The sequence below is a fragment of the Entelurus aequoreus genome, linkage group LG25 (assembly GCF_033978785.1).
Source record: "Entelurus aequoreus isolate RoL-2023_Sb linkage group LG25, RoL_Eaeq_v1.1, whole genome shotgun sequence".
NCBI lineage: Eukaryota > Metazoa > Chordata > Actinopteri > Syngnathiformes > Syngnathidae > Entelurus > Entelurus aequoreus.
In genome coordinates, this window is record NC_084755.1 from 26,167,036 (window position 1) to 26,192,118 (window position 25,083).

Consider the following 25,083-nt stretch of genomic DNA (forward strand, 5'->3'; position numbering starts at 1 on the left):
TACAGTGCGTCTGCGCCCCCTACAGGAAAATCCCAGGATGCGCACCGGAAACCACGTCACTGGTCTTGACCACACGTTACACATGCGGCGTGCGTCGCTGTGATGATATTCCCCACCACGTTTAGATTATAAACATTTTTTTGAACCGCACCGAGCCATGTCCGACCATACAAAATTAAGAATCAACTCCCAGTTTGCCAAGAAATACGACAAATACCGACAAAGTGAAGAACTTCGAAGGCGTAAGTGTGTTCGTGTTAGCTAACACTCGCAGTTGGTCGTGCTAAACATGGCTAGAAGCTAACCGGAAGTTGTTTATTACGTTGTTATTTGTGTCATGTTGTGCAGTGAAAGATCGCTATGGAGACCGAGGAAACGACGATGATGAATCGTCCGAGTCCAGTTCGGATGAGAGTGAAGTTGTAAGCATCGCTTTCCACTCCTTAGATTGTCCACGAGTGGTGCAGGTGAATATATAACAATAATAATAATAACCATGTGCTTATTGTGTTGCACCATCCAGGAGTTGGATCCAGAGGTTGAAAAGAACTTTTACCGAACATTGTCGCTCCTGAAGAAAAAAGACCCAAAGATCTACCAGCAAGATGCGCAGTTCTACTCTGAAGGTGATGGATGACACATTTAATAGCTTATGATAGACTTTATTCAGCCCACATTGTGGTTGCAGGGCAGATTTTTAAAAGTCCTTAAAAAATAAGGGTAATATTAAAGAGCACAAAGTTCATATAAGACATCTTTGGCGGCGCCATTTCTACATACAGCTACAAATGTATAACACAACGAAAAACCACAAAAATTAGCAATAAATAAAACCTTGCGCTTCCCGAATGCAGCTAAGATAGGCTCCAGCACCCCCGCTACTCCGAAAGGGACAAGCGGTAGAAAAATGGATGGATGGATGTGCACATGCGAATGCACCATGCTTTAGACAAACAACTAAAATATGGAGGTTCATTTTTTAATTATTTTTTTTTAACTGAAATTTGTTTATTTAACTGAATTTTTTAACGTTTGAATTTTGTAAAATGATTTTTTTTGCAACTAATTAAGCTGACAATTTTATTGGAAAAACATTCTTAGCAAAATGCGTGTGTTTAAAAAATTAAAGTGGTTTAAAATTCAATGTTTAAAAATTCAGTTCCGTTTAAGTTTATGTGGAACATGCATACGATACAATGTAATGCATCACACAATTCCAGTTGTTTCATTACAGCACGTCCGAAAAGGAGTAGGAAGAAGCAGACTTTATTTAATCCGACCCTTATTTAATCATACCATAGCAATTTTATCCAATTTCCTTGTTCTCTGTAACAGAACAGTGAACAAATAAATAATATACCATAGTAAGCAAAGTTATATTAAATACATAAATAATCTTTGTCTCAATGGAAAAAAAAGGGTTCAAGATGTTCGTCATAATTCTTGTTCTGTGTGCTTTGTGAACACTTGTAGTTTGAACAGTCTCTTAAACTGAATCATATTGGTGCTTTGTTTGATTTCTTTGGTTAATCCATTCCATAATTTAATTCCACATACAGATATGCTAAAGTTTTTAAGTGTTGTACAAGCATACAAATGTTTTAAAATAGATTTTCCTCTAGATTTTCTCCTCATTTGTTGAGAAGAATTGTTGTACATTCTTGGGTAGCAGGTTATAGTTTGCTTTATACATAATTTTAGCTGTTTGCAAATGCACCAAATTGTTGAACTTCAAATATTGTGATTTGCAACAAACTAAGCTGACAATTTCCTTGAAAAAAGAATTTGTTAGCAAAACGCGTGTGTTTAAAAATCAAGTGGTTTAAAATTGTATAAAAATGCAGTGTTTATTAATTATTTGTATAAAAATTCAGTGTAAAAAAAATCAGTGGATAAAATTTCCAGTGTTTTAAAATTCAGTGTGTAAATATTCAGTGCCGAAATACTCAGTGCAGAAAAAGTTGCTGCTTCAAAACGCAAGGCCCACTCCAGCAAATTAAGACTGAAGCAATCAATTCAGTGCCAGACCTGAAGGATATCCATTTTTGCAACCTTTGCGCGCGCAGCCTAGAGGCCATCTTGCGTCTTAACACCGATGTAGTTTGAAAGAAGTATGTTTACTAGTGATCGACCGTTTTTTTTCTGTCGTAGTCAAGGAGGCCGATAACTGATGTTTGGAGCTGATATTCATTTGAAGTCAAAGTTATTTAAGCATGAATTGTATATGTCAGTAAACAACTAGATTAGGCTTGAAGTTGTTGTTTTTTTTAACATTTTTATCAGGAGCAACATAATGTTTTATGTAATCAGAATAGTTTTATTGCCATTGTTTGAGAATGGGTTCACAAACTAGGAATTTTTCTTGGTGCAATCGTGCAACATAAAACACATATAACACAGATTTGGTAATAAAAAGAGCTGTTACTGAGCTATCAGATCTTGTTATAGACTTAGAAGGAATTCAAGGAGCTACTGTTAGGAGTTATTGTTCATTTGCCTGATGGCCGAGGGGAAAAAACTGTTCAGGTGGCGGGAGGTGTGGGTCTGGATGGAGCGTAGTCTCCTGCCTGAGGGGAGAGGGGAGAATAGTGTGTGTCCAGGGTGAGAAGAGTCAGCTGTGATCCGACCCACACGCCTCCTGGTCCTGGAGGAGAACAAGTCCTGGAGGGATGGGAGCTTGCCGCCAATCACCTTCTCAGCAGCACGTACGATGCGCTGCAGTCTATGCTTATCCTGGACTATGGCGCCGGGGAACCACACTGTGATGGAGGAGGTCAGGATGGACTCGATGATGGCTGAGTAAAACTGCACCATCATCTCGGTCGGCACCCTAAGTTTCCTCAGCTGCCGCAGGAAGTACATCCTCTGCTGCGCCTTCTTGATGAGGGAGCTGATGGTCTGCTCCCACTTGAGGTCTTGGGTGATGGTGGTGCCCAAGAAACGGAAGGAGTCCACAATGGGGACGGGGGTGGAAGAGTCAATCAGGGTGAGGGGGGATGTTGGGGCTGTGACTTTCCTGAAGTCCATGATCATCTCCACTGTTTTCTGGGCGTTCAGCTCCAGGTTGTTGAGGCTGCACCAGGATGTCAGCCGGTCCACCTCTCCCTTGTAGGCGGACTCATCACTATCCGAGATGAGCCCGGTGAGGGTGGTGTCATCCGCAAACTTGAGCAGTTTTACGGATTGGTGACTGGAGGTGCAGCAGTTTGTATACAGGGAGAAGAGCCAGGGGGAGAGTACACAGCCCTGAGGAGTACCAGTGTTCGTGGTTCGACTGTCCGAGACAATCTTCCCCAGCCGCACGTGCTGTCTTCAGTCTGTCAGGAAGTCATTGATCCAACTGCAGAGGGAGTCGGGCACGCTGAGCTGGTAGAGCTTGTCTCGTAGCAGTCCAGGGAGGATGGTGTTGAAGGCAGAGCTGAAGTCCACAAACAGGATCCTAGCGTAGGTTCCTGGGAAGTCCAGATGCTCCAAGATGAAGTGGAGGGCCAGGTTCACTGCATCATCCACAGACCTGTTGGCTCTATAGGCGAACTGCAGGGGGTCCAGGAGGGGGGCAGTGATGTTCTTGAGGTGGGGCAGGACCAAGCGCTCAAAGGACTTCATGACCACAGACGTCAGTGCGACCGGCCTGTAGTCATTTAGTCCTGTGATCCGTGCTTTCTTGGGGACAGGGACAATGGTGGAGGTCTTAAAGCAGGACGGCACGCGGCATAGCTCCAGAGAGGTGTTAAAAATGTCAGTGAAGACAGGAGCCAGCTGATCCGCACAGTGTCTGAGAGTGGAGGGTGTAAATGTTCTGTTTTTGCATTGCGCATTATTATGGTACACTCTTTTAGTGTATTTACGGTAATTCCCAGCATGCATTGCTCTATGCGCGGGCTCCGGTGTTTAGTCTGTTATGTGAACGGCAGTGGCCGGTTTGTTATGGTGTTCCCTCAGTAAAGTATACGTATAAAAAGAAGAAGGTTGTCGTCAATGAATTATCAATGGTAGCAGAGGATGGCTAACAACGCTAACTACAGAGTCCCTCCTGCGTTTGAAGAAAAGAAGTCATATGAGAGCTGGAAAAATGAGGTTGAAATGTGGATACGTGTTACCGATCTGGATAAGGAGAAACAAGCATTAGCTGTTGCTCTCTCACTGAGGGGGAGAGCTAGAGATACAGCTTTGGAAATACCTGCGGATGATTTGAACAAAGATGACGGGATGAAGACCCTTGTAAAGGCATTGGATAATGTATTCTTAAAAGAAGAAAAGGACAGAGCTTATGATGCATACACGGACTTTGACAAGATTCGGAGAGAAAACGAAGTTTCCATGGTGGATTACATCGTTCAGTTCGAGCAGAGGTACAACAAAATGCGCAAATTTGACATGGTTCTTCCCGACGCTGTTTTGGCATTCAAGTTGTTGGATACAGCCAGTCTCGATGTTAAAGATAAACAGCTTGCGCTTACAGCTTGTTCAACACTTACATTTGCAAGCATGAAGTCAGCTTTAAAAAGGATTTTTGGAGACAATGTGCAGCCGCCCACATGCAGCGGGGGAATTCACATGCGCGAAGATGTTGCTTTTTATGTGGATCAAAGGAAAAGAGACGGAAGGAAATTTCGTTCCCAACCCGACCAAAAGGGGGCGCCATTGACTGGCTCAAACCCACTGGATAGGTTCGGCAGAAGATCTAAGTGCGCTATCTGCCAGAGCACATTTCACTGGGCTAAGGACTGCCCAAATAAGGCTGAATATGTAAAAATGACAGAGGAAAATGCAGAGACAGAAACAATTGAAGAGTGCAATGTTACATTGTTTTCTAAAGAGTCAGTTTCTGATGCTGAAATATTCATGGTAGAAGCCTTAGGTTCAGCTGTAATTGACACTGCATGCACCAGAACAGTCTGTGGTGAAAAATGGCTGGAGAATTACATTCATACACTGAAGGAGAGTGACAAGAAAAAAATGGAAAATACACAGAGTAGAAGAGCTTTTAAGTTTGGTGATGGACAAGTTGTTCATTCCATAAAAAAAGTAAAAGTCCCAGCAAAAATAGGACAAACCAGGTGCCACATAGAGACTGAGGTGGTCTCAGTGAACATTCCTTTACTACTAAGTAAAACGTCACTTAAGAGGGCAAAAGCAGTGCTTGACATTGAGAATGATAAAGCCACAATGTTTCAGAAACCAGTGCCTCTTGAGATTACATCCTCAGGACACTACTGTGTAAACATAGTGGACAGAGATTGCACAGCCACCCGTGAGAATGAACCCCAAACTGATGAAGTTCTGGCCATAACAGATGGCATGAGTAAAGATGAAAAACTCAAAGTATTGGTGAAACTTCACAAGCAGTTTGGACATGCCTCAGTTGATAAACTCAAAAAATTACTAATTAGTGCTGGAAGTAATGATGATGAGAGTGTTACTATTCTGAATGACATCGTAAGTAGCTGTGAAACATGTCTCAAGTACAACAAGCCCAAACCAAAGCCATCAGTTGGTCTACCAATGGCTTCAACATACAATGAAACTGTGGCATTAGATCTACACGAGCTAGAACCAAATGTGTGGTACCTCCACATGATTGATCACTTCACCAGGTTCAGTGCTGGTAGCATTGTTACAACAAAAAAATCCAGTGAAATTGTGAGGCACTTTATTCATTCCTGGGTGAGTGTTCATGGAGCCCCATCTAAGATTTTTTGTGACAATGGAGGTGAATTCAATAACGAGGAAATGAGGGACATGGCTGAGAACTTTAATATTGAAGTGAAAACCACTGCTGCCTACAGTCCATGGAGTAATGGATTGATGGAAAGACATAACCAGACCCTTACAGAGATCCTGTTAAAAGTGAAGAAAAGCAGTGTTTGTGACTGGAAAACAGCCTTAGATTGGGCCTTGATGGCAAAGAATACAATGCACAATGTGCATGGATTTAGTCCATACCAGCTGGTGTTTGGACAAAACCCGAACCTACCTTCTGTGCTGGTTGATAAACCACCTGCCCTGGAGGGCACTACCATGAGTAAATGGGTAGGACAGCACATTTCAGCATTACATGAAGCAAGGACAGCGTTTACTGAGGCAGAGTGCTCTGAGAGAATCAGGAGAGCTCTGCGCACACAGCTTCGCAGCACAGATGAATACTACGAAACTGGAGATAAAGTGTACTACAAAAGAATGGACTGCAATGAATGGAAAGGCCCTGGGGTGGTAATTGGACGAGACGGGGTGGTAATATTTGTTAGACATGGAGGCTCCTATGTCCGGGTGCATCGCTGTAGACTGCGCAAGGCCACAGATCACTACACTGACACGTCTCGTGACAGCCAAGAAAGCCAGACAGAACTTAATGCAGCAAAATGTGGTATTGAACATGTTGAAGATCTACCCAATACTGTATCTAGTGATGGAGACAGTGTGCCTAACACAGATAATGCGACAGGGAGCTCTAATAATGACAGAGACAGCAATGAGCAAGATAATGATCCATCTGACAGACAACCTTCTATCATAAGAACAGACCGTAGTATGAATCTAAAAGCAGGACAATTCATTAAGTATGTGGAAAGAGACACTGGAATTTTACACACAGCAAAAGTGCTAGGTCGAGCAGGAAAGGCAACTGGAAAACACAAGAACTGGTACAATCTGGAGTACATTGAGCCAGTTAACCTCACTGGCACAACAAGGTCAGCTGACCTTTCACAGGTTGACACACTGCAGATTCAGTCATTGGACAGGGTGGAACAGCCATCTGATCACGAGGATGTACTTGTTACAAAGGATGTGTCATTTGAATCAGCTAAACTTACTGAAATCAGTAACTGGGAGAAACACGGTGTGTTTGATGAAGTAAAAAACATGGGACAAAAATGTATTTCCACAAGATGGGTGTGTACACTCAAAGACACATCAGACGGCATAGTTCCAAAAGCAAGGCTAGTGGCGAGAGGATTTGAAGAGCTAAACACAAAAGATCTCCCAAAAGACTCGCCAACATGTGCCTCAGAGTCTCTTAGACTACTCATGTCTGTGATATGTCAAAACCGATGGACACCCCACTCTATGGACATTAAGTCAGCATTCCTTCAAGGAAATGAGTTATCCCGAGACATCTATGTTCGTCCACCACCTGAAGCCAAGAGTGAGGGAACTCTATGGAAGCTAAACAAATGTGTTTATGGACTAAATGATGCATCACTGTACTGGTACAATAGGGTTAAAGAAACAATGTTGCAAACTGGAGGAAAGATGTCACAAATTGACCCTGCTATATTTTATTGGTTGGATAAAGATTGTAATGTGTCTGGGGTGCTTGCTTGTCATGTTGATGATTTCATCTGGGGTGGTTCACAGATTTTCACAACAACTATAATCCCTCACCTGCAATCTGCCTTTCAAATGGGCAGAGAAGAACATGACAGCTTTCGCTATGTAGGCATGGAGTATGTCACTGCAAATGGAGTAACATGTATGCATCAAGACAATTACATACAGAATCTCCAGCCAATTCACATAGACATCTCCAGAGCCATGAGACGGGATGCTCTTTTGACTGAAAGTGAAATTGATGACCTGAGATCAAAAATAGGTCAACTTCTGTGGGTTGCCAGACAAAGTAGACCGGATATTATGTTTGATACATGTGTCCTTGCAGCTAACATAAAACATGCTACTGTGCAGACTTTACATGACACAAACAAGGTGGTGAGAAAATTGAAATCAGAACATGTGACACTGAAGTTTCAGAACCTGGGAAAAGACAGTTCTCTAAAGCTAGTAGTGTTCTGCGACGCCTCGCTGGGAAACCTTACAGATGGAGGCACTCAAGGGGGACATCTCATTCTGCTGATGGGTGAGGAAGGAAGATTCTCCCCTGTGTATTGGCAGTCAAAAAAGATCAGAAGAGTCGTACGGAGCACTCTTGCTGGAGAAACTCTTGCCCTTGCCGATGCTGTTGACAGTGCCATTTCTTTATCTGACCTTCATGCAGAACTTACCACAGGGAATGTATCACAACATGTCTTACCAATAGTGTGTGTCACTGATAACCACTCCCTTGCAGACGCCATCAAGTCTACTAAGTCAGTGACAGAGAAAAGGCTCCGCCTTGAAATAAGTGGCATCAAAGAACTTCTTCAGTGTAAAAGAATTCAACAGATTCTCTGGGCACCTACTGGAGAGCAGCTAGCTGACTGTTTGACAAAACGAGGTGCATCCGCACTTCAGCTCCTAAAGGCACTCAGTGTTGGAGAGTGGAAACTGGAATAGAGACTATTCTTTTGTGGACAGTTTTTTTTTGTATAAGTTTTTTTGTTGATCACCATGTTCTTACATTTTCATACTTATGGACATTAATAATAGACTGATTTTTTTTGTTAAAAAAAACTAAAAAGAAAAAGTGGGAGATTGTAAATGTTCTGTTTTTGCATTGCGCATTATTATGGTACACTCTTTTAGTGTATTTACGGTAATTCCCAGCATGCATTGCTCTATGCGCGGGCTCCGGTGTTTAGTCTGTTATGTGAACGGCAGTGGCCGGTTTGTTATGGTGTTCCCTCAGTAAAGTATACGTATAAAAAGAAGAAGGTTGTCGTCAATGAATTATCAGAGGGGGAGACACCATCCGGCCCGGGGGCCTTCCGCGTATTCCTACTCAGTGGCCTAGTGGTTAGAGTGTCCGCCCTGAGATCGGTAGGTTGTGGGTTCAAACCCCGGCCGGGTCATACCAAAGACTATAAAAATGGGACCCATTACCTCCCTGCTTGGCACTCAGCATCAAGGGTTGGAATTGGGGGTTAAATCACCAAAAATGATTCCCGGGCGCGGCTACGCTGCTGCCCACTGCTCTCCTCACCTCCCAGGGGGTGATCAAGGGGATGGGTCAAATGCAGAGGACAAATTTCACCACACCTAGTGTGTGTGACAATCATTGGTACTTTATTCAGCTTCAAGAACTGCCAGCGTACATCCTCTTCTCTGATGGAGAGGGCCTTTACAGTCCTATGATGTTCTTGGAGTCCTGTGATGTCCTTGGAGTCCTTTGAGTCCTTTAACTCCTTTAATTAAGTGCTGGCATTGGTGGGGAGTGTGACGGTGGGGGGAGCAGGGCTTTGATGAGCTGAAGGCCGTTCATGACGACAGTAATGTGTGCTGAGGCCCTGAGCGAGAGTCCGGTCATTCAGGGCATGGGGGGTTTGGGCTTATAGTTCGTAAGGGCCCTTAAACCTCTCCAAACGGCCACAGAATCATTGGAACGGAACTGTTCCTGTAGACGGTTAGAGTACACAGATTTAGCTTTCTCAACTTCCCTGTTGAAGTGGTACTTCGCTTCTCTGTAGGTACTCCGGTCCCCGCTTCTCCACGCAGCCTCCTTCTTCTTGCGCAGCTGTCGGAGCTTGGGTGTGAACCAGGGCTTGTCGTTGTTATAACAAACCCTGGTGCGCGTTGGAATGATGCGCGCCTCAGTGAACTGTATGTATGAGGTCACAGTGTCCGTATACTCGTCCAGATTGTCCGTGGCCGCGCCAAACTGTCGTCTCCCAACATGCAAGCAACTCGTCCACAGACTCGGCGGTGAAATACTTAATGGTCCTCATAACAGGTTTAGCCAGTTTCAGTCTCTGTCTGTATGAAGGGATTAAGTGCACCATCACATGATCTGATAGTCCAAGAGCAGCGCGCGGGACTGCATGAAAAGCCTTGCTCAATGTAGTGTAGCAGTGATCCAAAGTGTTCTCCTCTCTGGTCGGGCATTTAATAAACTGTCTATACTTTGGTAATTCCTGGCTCAAATTTCCCTTAGTCCAAGAGCAGCGCGCGGGACTGCATGAAAAGCCTTGCTCAATGTAGTGTAGCAGTGATCCAAAGTGTTCTCCTCTCTGGTCGGGCATTTAATAAACTGTCTATACTTTGGTAATTCCTGGCTCAAATTTCCCTTGTTAAAGTCACCAAGCACGATAACAAGAGAGTCCGGAAAAGACCGTTCCACATGTAAGATCTGTCCTGCAAGCGCGTGCTGAGCGTCACGCACGTCCGCGCCGGGTGGAATGTAAACAGCTACCAGAATTAATTAAACAATCTCACGTGGTGAGTAAAAGGGCTTACAGTGGATGAAGATATATTCCAGAGAAGGGGAGCAGTGTTGTGATATCACTGTCACGTCTGTACACCAGCAGTTGTTGACAAAGAAGCAGACTCCACCGCCTATTTTTTGCCAGAGAGCGCCGCGTCTCTGTCCGCGCGGAAAAGATGTAAGCCATCCGGTTGTACCGCGCTGTCAGGGACACTTGCGCTCAGCCATGTCTCCGTCAAGCACAACACACAAGATGAGGAAAAGTCCTTGTTCCTTCTCATCAGCAACGCTAGCTCATCCATCTTGTTGGCAAGTGAGCGGACGTTGGAGAGAAAGATGCCTGGTAGAGGTGTGCGTAATCCCCGTCCACGAAGACGGACAAGGGCGCCCGCACGCTTCCCTCTTCGGTGCGGTCTCCCTCTTTTGATCACAGAATGAACCAAATCCGCAGCTGACGTTAAGATGACTGGTAACAAGTCCATAGGGATGATGGATCTGATGCTCAATAGCTCTTTGCGAGTGTAAGAGCACCCGGACACACAATTTATGCACAAAAACAAACAAAACAGAGCGCACGAGAGCACCGAGGCCGCCTTCATCGGCGCTAATGTTGTGGTTAATTTTAGACCAAACAACATCAGGGGATTTCACAAAGACTTTTATTACGTGTCTAAGAGGAGCATCAACATTTGCATTTAAAAATATGGGATTTCTCTACATCACAATAAGTCACTATCTAATCAATTTTATAGCAGTTTATGGATTGTACACATTGTAAAGTTTCCTCGTGTGGAATCCTGAAAAATTGCAAAAAAAATAATTAAAAACAATTCTGAGCTCCTTGTGGTTTATAGCTGAGACCTTTTTCAAGCTGGCTGACATCACTTCTTCCTACATGTTACAGAAAGTATGAGAATGTGTGAGGTCCTGCCTGCCTTTTCTTTACTTCAATATTTGAAGTCTCCTATTTGTCATCCATCTCTGTCTCATTTTGTTATTTGATTGATTGCAGCTTTTTCTCTTTGCATTTGTTTTGAGGTGTTTGTTTACTCTTTGCTTCGGATCATTTCTATGTTTGGAACGTTCGGACATTGCTGCACATTTGCCCCTGTCGGCCACCATATATTGATGTATTCTTATTAACATCTTTTCCCCTTACGTTTATCTCTTTCAGGTGCATCAAACAACGATTTAAAGCCGTCAACCTCAAAGTCGAGAGAGAAGCCCATGTACCTGAAGGACTATGAGCGTAAAGTCATACTGGAGAAGGAAGGGTGAGTGTCCTGGATAAAGTGATCATTTACCACTTTAAATTCTATATACTGTACTCCATTCATTCATTTAATTCAGGAGTGTCCAAACTTTTTGACTTGAGGGCCGCGTTAGGCTAAAAGAATTTGGTTGAGGGCCGAAAGCTGAGACTGCATGTAAAAGTATATACTGTATATATAAATATATTTATTTATATATTTATAACTATAACTTTTGTGTTGGTTGGAAAAATTTTTCCCACCATGACTGTTTGCATTGGGTCATAAAAGTCAGTGGTTCTCAAATGGGGGTACGCGTACCCCTGGGGGTACTTGAAGGTATGCCAAGGGGTACGTGATATTTTTTTTAAATATTCTAAAAATAGCAACAATTCAAAAATCCTTTATAAATATATTTATTGAATAATACTTCAACAAAATATGAATGTAAGTTCATAAACTGAACATCAAATCAAGTAGGCTATTCCATTCATTACCATAAACCCAGAGTTTCCCCCATGCCATGATGGTTTGACCCTCACTAAAAATGTCTGTCAAAAAGAACTGTGGAAAGAAATGCAACAATGTAATATTCAATGTTGACAGCTAGATTTTTTGTGGACATGTTCCATAAATATTGATGTTAAAGATGTATTTTTTTGTGAAGAAATGTTTAGAATTAAGTTCATGAATCCAGATGGATCTCTATTACAATCCCCAAAGAGGGCACTTTAAGTTGATGATTACTTCTATGTGTAGAAATCTTAATTTATAATTGAGTCACTTATTTATTTTTCAACAAGTTTTTAGTTATTTTTATATCTTTTTTTTCAAATAAATCAAGAAAGACCGCTACAAATGAGCAATATTTTGACATGTTATACAATTTAATAAATCAGAAACTGATGACATAGTGCTGTATTTTACTTCTTTATCTCTTTTTCAACCAAAAATGCTTTGCTCTGATTAGAGGGTACTTGAATTAAAAAAATGTTCACAGGGGGTACATCACTGAAAAAAGGTTGAGAACCACTGATATAAGTAAATGATGCACATTGTTACATTCAGTTCATAATTGAAGGTCATTGGCCTGAATTACTCGTATTGTATTACTCACTGAATTACTCATTGAAATACTCACATGTGTATATATTATATTCATATAATAGATGTATAATTAATAATTGATTAATTAATCATTATTTTGATTGGATATTAAGAGAATGTGAAAGTTTGACTCCGACCTTGTCTACTTCCGTGATGACCTTCCTAAAGCTTTGTAATCAATCAGAAATATCGAGCAGCTAAAATGCGCCAAACATGGATAAATGTGGGGAGTGTTTTTAATTTTTCCCAATTATGCTTTGTAACTACCGTAATGGGTGTAATTTAGAATTTTGTATGGTGCATGGACATTTTTTTTTATAATATCCATAAAGTTCAGTGAGCAGGTTGTGTTATGTGTGACCATGTCTGTTGACATTTTGTGTTGGTTGGAAAAAATGTTTTCCGCCATGACTGAGGAAGGTTGTTTGCATTGGGTCATATAAGTAAATGCTGTGCATTGTTCCATTCAGTTCACAATTGAAGGTAATTGGCCTGATTTACTCACGTTGTCCACTTGATGGCGATAAAATTGCAGCATAAAAGTCAGTCTTAAAATGAAGATTCCTTGTTAAACTCTCGTCGTTTCGCGGCCCAAATAGGAGACGTCGATTTGGCCCGCGGGCAGTGGTTTGGACAGCCTAATTCATTTCATAATATTTGGATGATCTTGCAACCCCAAGCAGGATAGAAAAGCAGGAACTCTAATTGCGTTATTTGAATTTCATATTTATTTAATTCCTCAGAAAATATGATGACGAAGAGGACAGTGATGATGGCGATGATGAGGAGGCAGCCAAAAGACATGAGGTGGGTTGCGTCACTAGAAATTGGTGGGTTTGGACAAGTTTGTTGATCTGATTTAGTTCCTGTTTTCATTTCTAGAGGGCATCGTCCCCCAGCTACATTCTGGAGCAGAAGCAGCTGAAGGAAAGGTATTTTTCTACAAGCCAACAACACTTGACGTTGACCATAACAAGCAGCTCAAATGTCAATAGTGAAGACAATATTCTCTTCCAGTTTCCATAAGTTCATCCATGACGAAGACGGCAGTGGGGACGAAGGAGGCTTCCAGCTGCTGACCAGGAGAATCAAAACAGAGGAAGAGCAGGTCGGGACAGAGACTGGGCAAAAACAACCAGCAACCTTATGAACATTTGCAAGACTGTGTGTTTATAGGACAAGGAAGAGGCAGACTATGTGGAGTGGCTCAAAGGCCAGGCTGAACCTGACGGACCTGAGGAGGTGAAGGACATTGTGAGTAATGGCTACTGGCGATGTCCACATGTGCACAAACCTCTCACTTTGCCTTATTTTATTGGACAACAATGCTTATCTGAGCTGCCCTTTTTGAGTTTATTTCCAACATGCATATAAGGGTGGCATTGGATCTAGGGATGTATATCGTTAAGATTTTATCGATACAATATTCTTAAACAAACTGGAACTGAACTGGTGTTTATCGGTACTGTTACAAAAACACCTGCAACAATTTGGATAACAGCAAGAAGCACAATGAGAAAAAAACAAATTGTTGACATCAGCCAATAATAACAGCACAAAGTGTTGTCTTTATAAAAAAAAAATTGAAAATCTATTTTATTAGAATATTTTGCTTTTTAAAGACGTGTTATTTATTTATTTATATATATATATATATATATATATATATATATATATATATATATATATATATATATATATATATATATATATATATATATATATATATATATATACACACACACATACGTATATATGTATTTATATATATATATATATATATATATACACACACACACATACGTATATATGTATTTATTTATATATATATATATATGTATTTATATATATATTTATACATATATTTATATATATATATATATATATATATATATATATATATATATATATATACATACACATACGTATACATACACATACGTATATATATATATACACACACACACACACACACACATATATAAATACAAATATATATATATATATATATATATATATATATATATATACACACACACACATACGTATATATGTATTTATATACATATGTGTTTATACTGTGTATATATATATATATATATATATATATATATATATATATTTGTATTTATATATGTGTGTGTGTGTGTGTGTGTGTGTGTATATATATATATATACGTATGTGTATGTATACGTATGTGTATATATATATATATATACGTATGTATATATACAGTATATATATATATATATACGTATGTATATATACAGTATATATATATATATATATATGTACGTGTATGTGTATGTATACGTATGTGTATATACAGTATATATATATATATATATATATATATATATATATATATATATGTATATATATATATATATATGTATATATATGTATATATATATATATATATATATATATATATGTATATATATGTATATATATGTATATATATATATATATATGTATATATATATATATATATATATATATATATATGTATATATATGTATATATATGTATATATGTATATATATATATATATATATATGTATATATGTATATATGTATATATATATATATATATATATATATGTATATATGTATATATGTATATATATATATATATATATATATATATATATATATATATATATATATATATATATATATATATATATATATATATATATATATATATATATGTATGTGTGTATATATACAGTATATATATACGTATGTATATACGTATGTATATGTTCAGTACAGGCCAAAAGTTTGGACACACCTCCTTTCAATGCGTTTTCTTTATTTTTGTGACTATTTAAATTGTAGATTGTCACTGAAGGCATCAAAACAATGACACCTGTGAAGTGAAAACCCAGGTGACTACCATCTTGAAGCTCATCGAGAGAATGCCCAGAGTGTGCAAAACAGTAATCAAAACAAAGAGTGGCTATTTTGAAGAAACTAGAATGTAAAACATGTTTTCAGTTTTTGGTTAAGTACATAACTCCACATGTCTTCATTCATAGTTTTGATGTCTTTAGTGACAATCTACAATGTAAATAATCATGAAAATAAAGAAAACCCATTGAATGAGAAGGTGACGCAGGGGTAGATGTTGCTTTGGTTTTAGGTTGAGACCAGGGATCTTGGGCTTGAAAAGGTTGGTGACCACTGGAGTAATGTCACAATTTTTAAGTTTTTTTGTTGTAAAATTGGACACCTGTGTTTGTGTTGATTTAGTCTTAGCACTGGTTTGTTTGTTAATAATAATAATCAATTGGCTTACAGAAATATCTACGAGACTATTGGAATGACCCAAAACTGGATGACAAAGAGTGTTTCCTACGAGACTACATCCTAAACAAACGCTACATAGATGGCGACAATGAAGACAGGTACAAAGTTGTTTGTCGTCTTAGTGACCCAAAGAGTGAAAACATTCACTACCTACATGCACAATATGACTTACGTAATATAACCTGGTGTATTGAGGATCCCAACGTACGAGGAGGTGGTCCAGGATGATGTGGATGATTCTGAAGAGGAGGGGGAGGTGTTCTTGAAGCGACAAGAGGACTTTGAAAGAAAATACAATTTTCGTTTTGAGGAACCGGATGCTCAGAAGGTTAAAACCTATCCTCGCAACATCGCCACCTCAGTGCGCACAAAAGACGATAGCAGAAAACGCAAAAGGGAAGAAGTGAAAGAAAGGAAGGACAGGGTAAGCAAATATTGATAACCTTCCCCTGATCGGAAGACGGCTGTCTACAAACCTTGTGGTTTTCCATCGTTTACTCTTAACAGGAGAAACAGCAGAAACAAGAGCAGCTGAAGCAACTAAAGAACTTGAAGCGAAACGAGATCATGGAGAAGCTGCGGAAGCTTCAGGAACTTACTGGAAATGATGAGCTGGCTTTTAGTCAGGCTGATCTGGAAGGAGACTTTGATCCAAAACATCATGACCAACTCATGCAGGTGGGTGCACAACCACACACACTATACATCCTTTTGGTAGATTGTCCACAATTGGTTTGTCGTAATTAGTCGTAGTTATTACCACACGGCCATACATTGTTACTACTGTACAACAAGGAAAAAGAGAATTTGATGCGCCCGGCAGAAGAATGTGTAGTAATATGTAGTCGCCCCTTGCTCAACTGAGGAACATACTTTTGCTCCTTTTGGTTAACTTTTCAAAATGATGTCTCCCAAGTGTGAGTCTGACTCTTCTGGTGGCTGTGTGTAAGAGAAAAGTAAAAAGAAATAAAATTACACATCGTATAACGCTGCACGCTCAGTCTAAGCTGCTCTAACGCCGTGATAAAGATAAAGATGGTGTCTAAAAACGGCGTGTCATTGTCTCAATTAGGGCTGCAATGATTAGTCGACAAATGTCCCCCTGCTTTCCGCTTGCCGTTGGTTCGGCCCCGGTCAGCGCACACCGTTTGAAACCCGTTTAGAGAGACGTTACTATCCGGAACATCGTCGTGCAGCCACGTCTCAGTAAAACACATTAGGCTACACTCACAATATTCTTTCTGACTACCGGCAAGCACCGACAACTCATCCATTTTATTTGCCAGAGACCGCACTTTACCCATGACGACGGAAGGAATATATGGTTTATATCTCCTTCTCTCCCTCCTCGCTTCAGCCCTCTTCTGTCTCGAACGTCTCCCTTTCCCTCGACAGCCACGAGGACCTCCATAAGTCCTTTTTAGCTCCTCCGGGATCTGGTTAGTTAGCGCCGGGTCCGCTGGCTGGATGCTAGCAACTGGTATCGCTAACAACTGTTCCCTGGTGTAGATAAAAGAGCCTCTCCCCTGTTGTTGTCCGTCTGAGCTCCTCAGTATTGTCCTCACAGTCTATAGGACGAACAAAACACTTCTAAACTGCATGTTTAGAAGGGCACGACTTGATAAAAAGTAACTGTCGAGTAAATGTAAAAGTATACAAAAGTACAAAGCGAACAAAGACAAAGACGGAACGAACTGCAGCAGCGGCCGTCTAGATCGACGCATGCGCACATTTGTACACAACTTTAGCTGAAAAAAAAGTACAATACCAATAGGAGAGACTATTCATCCCTGAACACCATGGAGTTCATGTAGGCTTTATGATGCAGTTACATTATTATATAAATTATCAGAGACAGCGTCAGGAAACTCTTCATTTAATATAATGTCATTGTTTGCTGCTTCAACACAGCTCAATCAACACAGAAAAGGTAAAGTGAAATAACTTAGTTGTTAACTGTAGGTCAATAATGCTTGTCTTTCTCTCAGACAGACAGGGCTTTGCTGTCCGCAACACACACGCACGCATGCACGCACACACCGCACAGTGAGCTAACGTTACGCTAAAAGCTAATTAGCAGAGGTGTGGACTCGAGTCACATGACTTGGACTCGAGTCAGACTCGAGTCATGAATTTGATGACTTTAGACTCGACTTGACAAAATGTAAAGAGACTTGCAACTCGACTTAGACTTTAACATCAATGACTTGTGACTTCACTTGGACTTGAGCCTTTTGACTTGACATGACTTGCTACTTTCCCCAAAACCCAAAGCTTAAAAAGTTATTTGGGAGCGCTCCGTATCTTTCATTTTGTACGTGTCTGTCCATCAGCGTGTGTGCTGCCTGTCAGCTGGTGTGCTGTCAGTACAACAGCCAATCAAATTAGTTATACGTTGTTTTCATCACACAGCATTCATCCAATCAAATTGCAGGACAACCACCGAACAAGAGTTGTCAAACAATGCGGCAGAGAGAAACAATTATGCCAAAGTTGGTTTCGTTCGGGTACAAAAACTACGACTTGGTCAACAAAAAACGAATTGCGTATGCAAATCACGCAGTTTGAATATTACAGACGGAGACGCAACAACTTCCAACTTCGTTCGACATTTGAAGTTGCCCAAAGAAGGGTAAGTTTTGAATGTAAGATAACGTTTATTGGCTAAGTAACATGACTTTTATTTGCTGTGTAGTTAAATCAGTGAGGCTGTAAACTCACTGCTAACGTTATAACCATAGACATGTTTTAAGGGTACGCAGCATCGAGCGCTACTGCCTACTGGCGCAGACGAGACGCGGGGCCGCCATCTTGGAGTGGTGATCCGCTCCACTCAGTGCAATTTATTTGTCAGGAGCTATGAACTGTCAGCGCATTTAATTCATTTTACCTCACTGAATACCACTGATTTTCACGCGGTTTTTTGTCATACGTGTAGCTATGATAACGGACACATGTTTTGGCAAGTTTTATTATTCATAGTTTGCTTAACAGTAATATAATATTCTTATACGCTATAAGTGACCAGACGTCCGAGATCGAAACTGAGAATATAATCCCAGAGAAGGGGGAAAAAACGGTAAGCTATTTTTAAATTGAAGAAACAATATGATTAGGTTATCTATACATGCGTATATCCTACATAAACAATGTATGAATACATTAGATATGTATATATCTTAGGGACCTATAGACTGTATCTCTGTTGCTGCAGCAGCAGAGAGTTTATTCTGTCTTGACACTTTGTATTGATATTTTGTATTACATTCTTCCCTTAAATGATAATGTTTACAGTGATTGTTATGTATGTATTTTTATGTACCGGTATGTCGCTTTGGATAAAAGCGTCTGCCAAATACTTAAACATATATAAACACCTGAAAGTCTTTATATCAGCTAAAACCACCAATTTGTTTCACTACATTCAGAATAAAACCAAATGCTGTTTTACCCAACAATGTTAGTATTTAAATATTGTTACTTGAAGACTTATTCCTGGTTACAATTATACTGTTAAGAAAGTATTGTCTTATATTTTGCCTAAAATGAGAATGCATCATAATCAGTGGCGGGTGGTGAATTTTGTTTTAGGTGGGGCTGAAAGTTTGTAAACCAAACCCCTGTAGGGGCGTCATCCTCCCCCAGAAGATTTATTTGTGATTTTCACATACAAATATTGAATATCTTTGCTCCTTCTCAACTCTGTGGTAATATTATTTTCATAAAATACAACCAATAGTATGTTAATGTTTGTTTTTGCAAATGTGTTTATTCTGTAAAGGAATGAGTTAAATGTTTAAAATTGTTTAAACTATTAAAATTACTGTTAATAGTGCTATTATGAATTGCAATGTCAGCACTATTTTTTTTCTTGCAATTTCAAATGCACTTGTTTTAATAAATAAATACAGCGTTTTAAAAGCATACACAATCTGTGTAAAAATATTAGTCTGTGGTTAAAAGGACTTGAAAGGACTCGAAACTCAAAATGCAGGACTTGGGACTCGACTTGAGACTTTCCAGTCTTGACTTTGGACTTGACTCGGGACTTGCCTGTCTTGACTCGGGACTTGACTCGGGACTTGAGGGCAAAGACTTGAGACTTACTTGTGACTTGCAAAGCAATGACTTGGTCCCACCTCTGCTAATTAGCCTTCACCTTAAGGACTGCGAGCGAGCTGAGCTGCCACTTATGTTTCTAGAACGTTAACGGGCTCATAGTGATGTTACTAGTAGTTGACTTGGAAGTGTTTATTATAATTTGGGGAGAGTCTGCGGCCTTATGCTTACCTGCTAAAAACACCTTTCTGCTCACTCCACCGCAGGAGCACTGACTCCATGCGCTCTGAATACGCATTGCTGATTGGCTGTTACATGCGCTCTGAATACACACTGCTGATTGGCTGTTACGTGCACTCTGAATACGCACTGCTGATTGGTTACACACAGAGCGATAACAGCCAATCGGATGGTTCTGTGGGTGGGACAATGCTGGGTGCTCCAGGGACGTACTGACAGAGGCAGAACTAAGCTGAGCAGCTTAACAACAAAGCGCTGCCGGAAACCCTGCAAAAAAAACAAGAAAAATGAAGAAAACAGCAAGGAACACAATGAGGAAAAAGCCAACCAGACTATTTATTGTATGCAATTGACTTTGTTTTGCTCAAAAAAGTGTATGTAATAAGAGAATAAAGAACTTCTTTAAATATTGTGTTGATGTTGTTAAACTCAGTAACAATAGCGCTCACCATAAATAAATGTAAAAATGTACAGTTAATAACAAGATCAGTATCAGCCGATATCACTCATGAATCGGCACATCCCTACAGGGTATATGACCTCATGGGGGCGTGGTGTTGGAGACGTTCCACCTTCTGCAGGTGTGCCGTGTTTGCCTAATTAGAAGTTGGGTTTAATATGTGCGTGTTTGTTGAGCTCTCAGGTGCAGCCTTTATTGTTAATGCTCATGGTTTTAGGTCCTGAACTTAAAATCATCTTCTGTGTGTGCAGAAGTTCTTTGGGGACGAGTACTATGGCGAGCAAGAAGATGCAAAGCCTGCGTTTGAGGACGACGGTGAACTTGAGGGTACAGTTTCACTGTCCATGTGTTAGTATTGTCATTTGTGGCTCAGCTTCCTGGTAAGATATTGTTGTTTGTGCATGGAGCAGAGCATTGGAACTGGGACACGTGGACGGGGGAAGTGGAGTGTGACGAAGATGAGGAGGGTTATGCGGAAACACAGCTACATTGCGAAGACCAGGATTTCATTGTAAGTCAAGGCTTTTTACAGAAAAACAGAACTATTTTGTCTGACAAAGCTCAAAATCTCACGGGGAGTTTTCCGTTCATGGAACTAGATGGATGCAGACTACGATCCCGCCCAGCACAGCGTCTCCAAGAAGAACAAAAAGGAGAGGAAGAAAATGAAGAAAGCGGACATGCCGCAAATGGGCAAGAAGAAAAAGAAGTCTCTCTTTGCAGAAGTGGTCACCAAAAATAAACCAGTGTTCGATCCCAGTAAGTTTCTGCAGACATGCTGCTTGCCTGTGTGGTCAGCATTGATTGTTTTGTTCTTTGTATCTCAGAGGAGAAGAGTTTTGAGCAGTACCTCGATGAATACTATAAACTGGACTATGAGGACATCATCGAGGACCTGCCCTGCAGGTTCCGTTACAGGCAGGTCCTCGAAAATGACTTCGGTCTGACCACAGATGAGGTACAAGCAGCAACACTTCCATAATGTAGAAGTGCAGACCTCCAATAACGCCTCAGTGTACCTAAGTATTTGATCGTTCACCTTCGCTCATAAACACATGGTCTCCCAGAGAATAAAACTGAGCAGGAGGGATCATTGGTGTTGCCAACTTGGCGGCTACATTTTATTTAGTAATTGGAGCCATTTAGATATTCTACCAAAAAACTAACGTTATGTCTTGTGGAACCGCTAACAAGCATTTATCGATTTTAACGAGCACCTGGTGCTGCTGAAGGCCCCATTTTGTCCTCACTTTTTGCATCTTGACAAATTCTGCGAACTTGATTTATTTTTGCGCAATCCACCACAGTCCTGTGGGAAAACACTGTTGTGCCTAGCAATAGCTCATACCTGAGATGAAAAAATTATGCTACCTTACTGTCAAAAAAAAAATCAATTCCTGACTTTTAACCATAAATGAATGTGACCTGCAGTTGGAGCTGTATGATTTTATTAGTGATCATACCAGAAGGTCCAGAAAACTGTTTTTTCCATAAAAAATATAAATCAAATTCATCTGACATCCAAGAATATTCATATTTTATATTGAAATTAGTTTTACATGCTGAAAACTTTGTAAATGAACACTTAGCATCACTTATACCTTTTTTGTTTTATTATTGAAGACTCTTGTCGGTGAGGGAAGGTAGACCTAAGCTGTCACCAGCATTGTACTTGGCTCTGAGTTCTGTCTTGAATTCAGTAGTGTTGCTCACCTTCTTTTAGGGTTATACTGGTATCAAGATGTATCTATACTTTCTCAAATAAAGGGGATCACAAAAAAATATTTTTTTGGCTTCATTTTAACAAATCTTACAATACATTAAACGCATGGTTATTGCACTCAAAGAACAATTTTAAAAGATCAAAACAAAAATTAAACACATTGGGCTTTTCTTGTTACACTCAAAACAGCAATTTTATGTTGCATGTAGTTTGTCATAATCTAAAATTAGGTTGAAATAGAATAGTTTGCCATTTTATTAAATGCTTCATAATTGTTGCTACTCAAAATATTACTATTAAACTGGTAAATACTAAAATCAATACTCTTGCTAAAAGTACACAGGTAAGACATGTAACAGTTAAAAAAGATTGTGGCAATTTGTTACAAAATTCAGGCACTTGCATCGGTTTAGGCTACGTGGGCAGTTTAGACTGCAGTAATATTTGGCATCAAGCCAAGCAGATATGTATCTGTATATGGACAGCAGGAGAGCTCGTTACTTTACCTTTAACCTTATTGTTCAGCTCTGGATTATTTAAATTTTCACCTAATTTTGAAGCACAGGTGGTCTTGCCACCTTTTGGCGAGGCATGTTTTAAAGCACCGCTTCCGTGTTGAAACGTCACCTTGATAGTTTTGAAGCCCAAATATCTTCATATTACACTTCATGCACCCTCTTTATTAACTGGTAGAATTGCCTTATTTGCCATTTTTCCTCTACAGTGTTTCTGCTTGTACGCTGTGTGTGCACGCTGACACACTAAACATGCTCCTCAGCAACGCCACAGGAAAAAAGATACCGGTATTTTTCAAAGGCGTATAGTACAGTTTTCCATTCATTGGTATTTAATTAGTAGGGGTACAACCCTACCTTTTATCAAAGTGCTGGCTGACATTACATTCAAAAAGGCACAGGCAACGTCTGTGTGCTCACAGGACTTCAACTGATACAATCACGCATGCTAGGCAGCGCTTTACCGCACACGTCACACTGGCGTCTTTTCAGTTGTACTGAGAATTATTTTTTTTTGTCAATCTTTTTTAAAATGCAGCCTTTCTTCCAATTTTGGAGGTTTGCACTCTACACCGTGTCTTTCTGGAGTCAATGGTGCGGTTGGATTGTTGAGGGTGAAATGTGCTGCAGTGATGAGCATTGACTATGACCTGGTATTGTCTCCTTCACGGGAGGGCTCTGACCAGGGAATGATCTTAGCTTTAATCTTCTCTCTGAGCAGACCACAACAATGTCCAGCCGAAGCTTTCACGCATGAATCGCACATACTGACTGGTTGCTTGAACCCTACAGATCTTAGGTGCCGATGAGAAGGAGCTGAATCGATGGTGCTCCCTGAAGAAGACCTGCATGTTCAGGTACTGCCTCTTGTGTTTGTAATTCTCATAACTTGATGCTGCATGAGCCTCACATCGATTGTCTTCACTTTGTGCAGATCGGACCAGAAAGAGATGTGTGATTTGAAAAACTTCCAAATAAAATCCCAGAATACCAAGTTGAAGAGAAAAATACTGGCTTCCATTTATTCTGAGTGAGTAAAATGCTGCATTTGTTTCTAGCTGTCTGATGTATCTCACATCTTTTATCCTAATTCAATCTTCAGAGAGGCGAAAGAGGCTGCAGAGGCCAGGGTAGGAAAGAAGGGACAAGATCGTGCGGAGGACGGTGATGCAGCTTCTAAGGACTCGTCGGATGAGAAGGCACAAGCTCCTGCTGGAGAGTTCAGGGCCGGTCTTGACGAATCAGAGGAGGTTCTCAAGAAAAAGATCAAACAAGACGAGGAGCCGCAGACTGCAGGTGCAGAAAAATCTGTGCAGGTTCAAGGCAAGACCGACAAGACCAAATGGACTGAGAAGAAGCAAAGGCTTTCAGGTGGACGCCGCACGTCAGGAAGGATGCGAGTGAATATCAGAGGCCGGGAGTTTACTAACCAGAGACTTAAGGCGTATGGTTTGAATCCCAAGAGACTGTTTTTCAAGCAACTTGGACGGCAGAGACAGAGAGAGCAGCAGAAGAAACAAGCAGGGAAAAAAAAATCTGCCTAAAAGGAGTTGCCTTTTAACATAACTACTTTTTAATTGTCTCAAAACAATCATTTCCTTTTCAATGACCACCCACTCAGCATCTTGTAAACATCCTACAACTCATCATGTTGTCAATATGACATTTATTTAAGACATTTTACTTCAAATGTATGTTCCTCCATGAAAGTATTTTTTACAAGATTGTTTGTAAACTCATCGTGAGCTGTACTATTTGTGGTGCGGTGCAATCTTTGCAAGTAAAGTTTTTCCAAAATGCTTTTTCAAACTGATATATGAATCATCACTTTGCTGTTGAAATAAGAGGAATATTTAATATTTTTCACAAAGGGCTGCACATTGACAAATCAAATGTATGCAGGGGCCATTTTCAATAATTTTTTTTCAAAACCAATGAAGATTTTTAAGGTTGGGTGTCTGTCTTGAAAGTGTTATTTTCTTATTTATTTCAATGCCTAAATTTATAGCTCAACTTTAAGGTCTGTCGATATAGTTTTGTTTCATGCCGATTATGGCAGAAACACTAATATTTCCCCCCCCCCAAAAAAAAAGTAGAATATTTAACATGAAGTAATTGGAGCCTTAAACGGGTCAATAAATCATGTTTTGGGGTACAATGACAGTTTAAAAAAAGGTACCACTAGAAACCTTGGGGATACAGAAGGGTCACTTAGCCTCAGACAAACTTTATTAATCCACAAGGGAAATTGTTCAAACACCCATAAGTGTGAAAAATCTGCATTCATCATGCTTTTTTTTTTTTCTTTCAACGCTTAAGTCTCTAGATCAACTTC

The 25,083-nt window shown here is 40.1% G+C and overlaps 1 protein-coding gene and 1 non-coding gene across 2 annotated transcripts; both read left to right on the forward strand.

Annotated features, from left to right (window-relative positions):
- On the forward strand, window positions 1-24,656 carry kri1 (KRI1 homolog). Its single transcript, XM_062037251.1, has 18 exons — window positions 1-242; window positions 349-422; window positions 524-626; window positions 11,253-11,352; window positions 13,179-13,242; window positions 13,318-13,367; window positions 13,453-13,543; window positions 13,612-13,689; window positions 15,743-15,849; window positions 15,947-16,175; window positions 16,259-16,429; window positions 20,762-20,837; window positions 20,921-21,021; window positions 21,110-21,269; window positions 21,338-21,468; window positions 23,541-23,605; window positions 23,683-23,778; window positions 23,851-24,656. Exons 1-18 carry the CDS (start codon window positions 158-160, stop codon window positions 24,290-24,292), a joined length of 2,223 nt encoding a protein of 740 aa, XP_061893235.1. The 5' UTR covers window positions 1-157; the 3' UTR covers window positions 24,293-24,656.
- LOC133643022 (Z30 small nucleolar RNA) lies at window positions 23,373-23,469 on the forward strand. Its single transcript, XR_009824638.1, has one exon. It is a non-coding gene; the product is annotated as a Z30 small nucleolar RNA (small nucleolar RNA).
- Window positions 24,657-25,083: the final 427 nt, after the last annotated feature.

Coding starts and splice junctions, on each gene's coding strand:
- kri1 (XM_062037251.1), top strand. CDS start 158: ATGTCCGACCATACAAAATTAAGAATCAACTCCCAGTTTGCCAAGAAA. Junction 627..11,252: donor TGCGCAGTTCTACTCTGAAG/GTGATGGATGAC, acceptor TATCTCTTTCAG/GTGCATCAAACAACGATTTA. Junction 13,690..15,742: donor CTGAGGAGGTGAAGGACATT/GTGAGTAATGGC, acceptor ATTGGCTTACAG/AAATATCTACGAGACTATTG.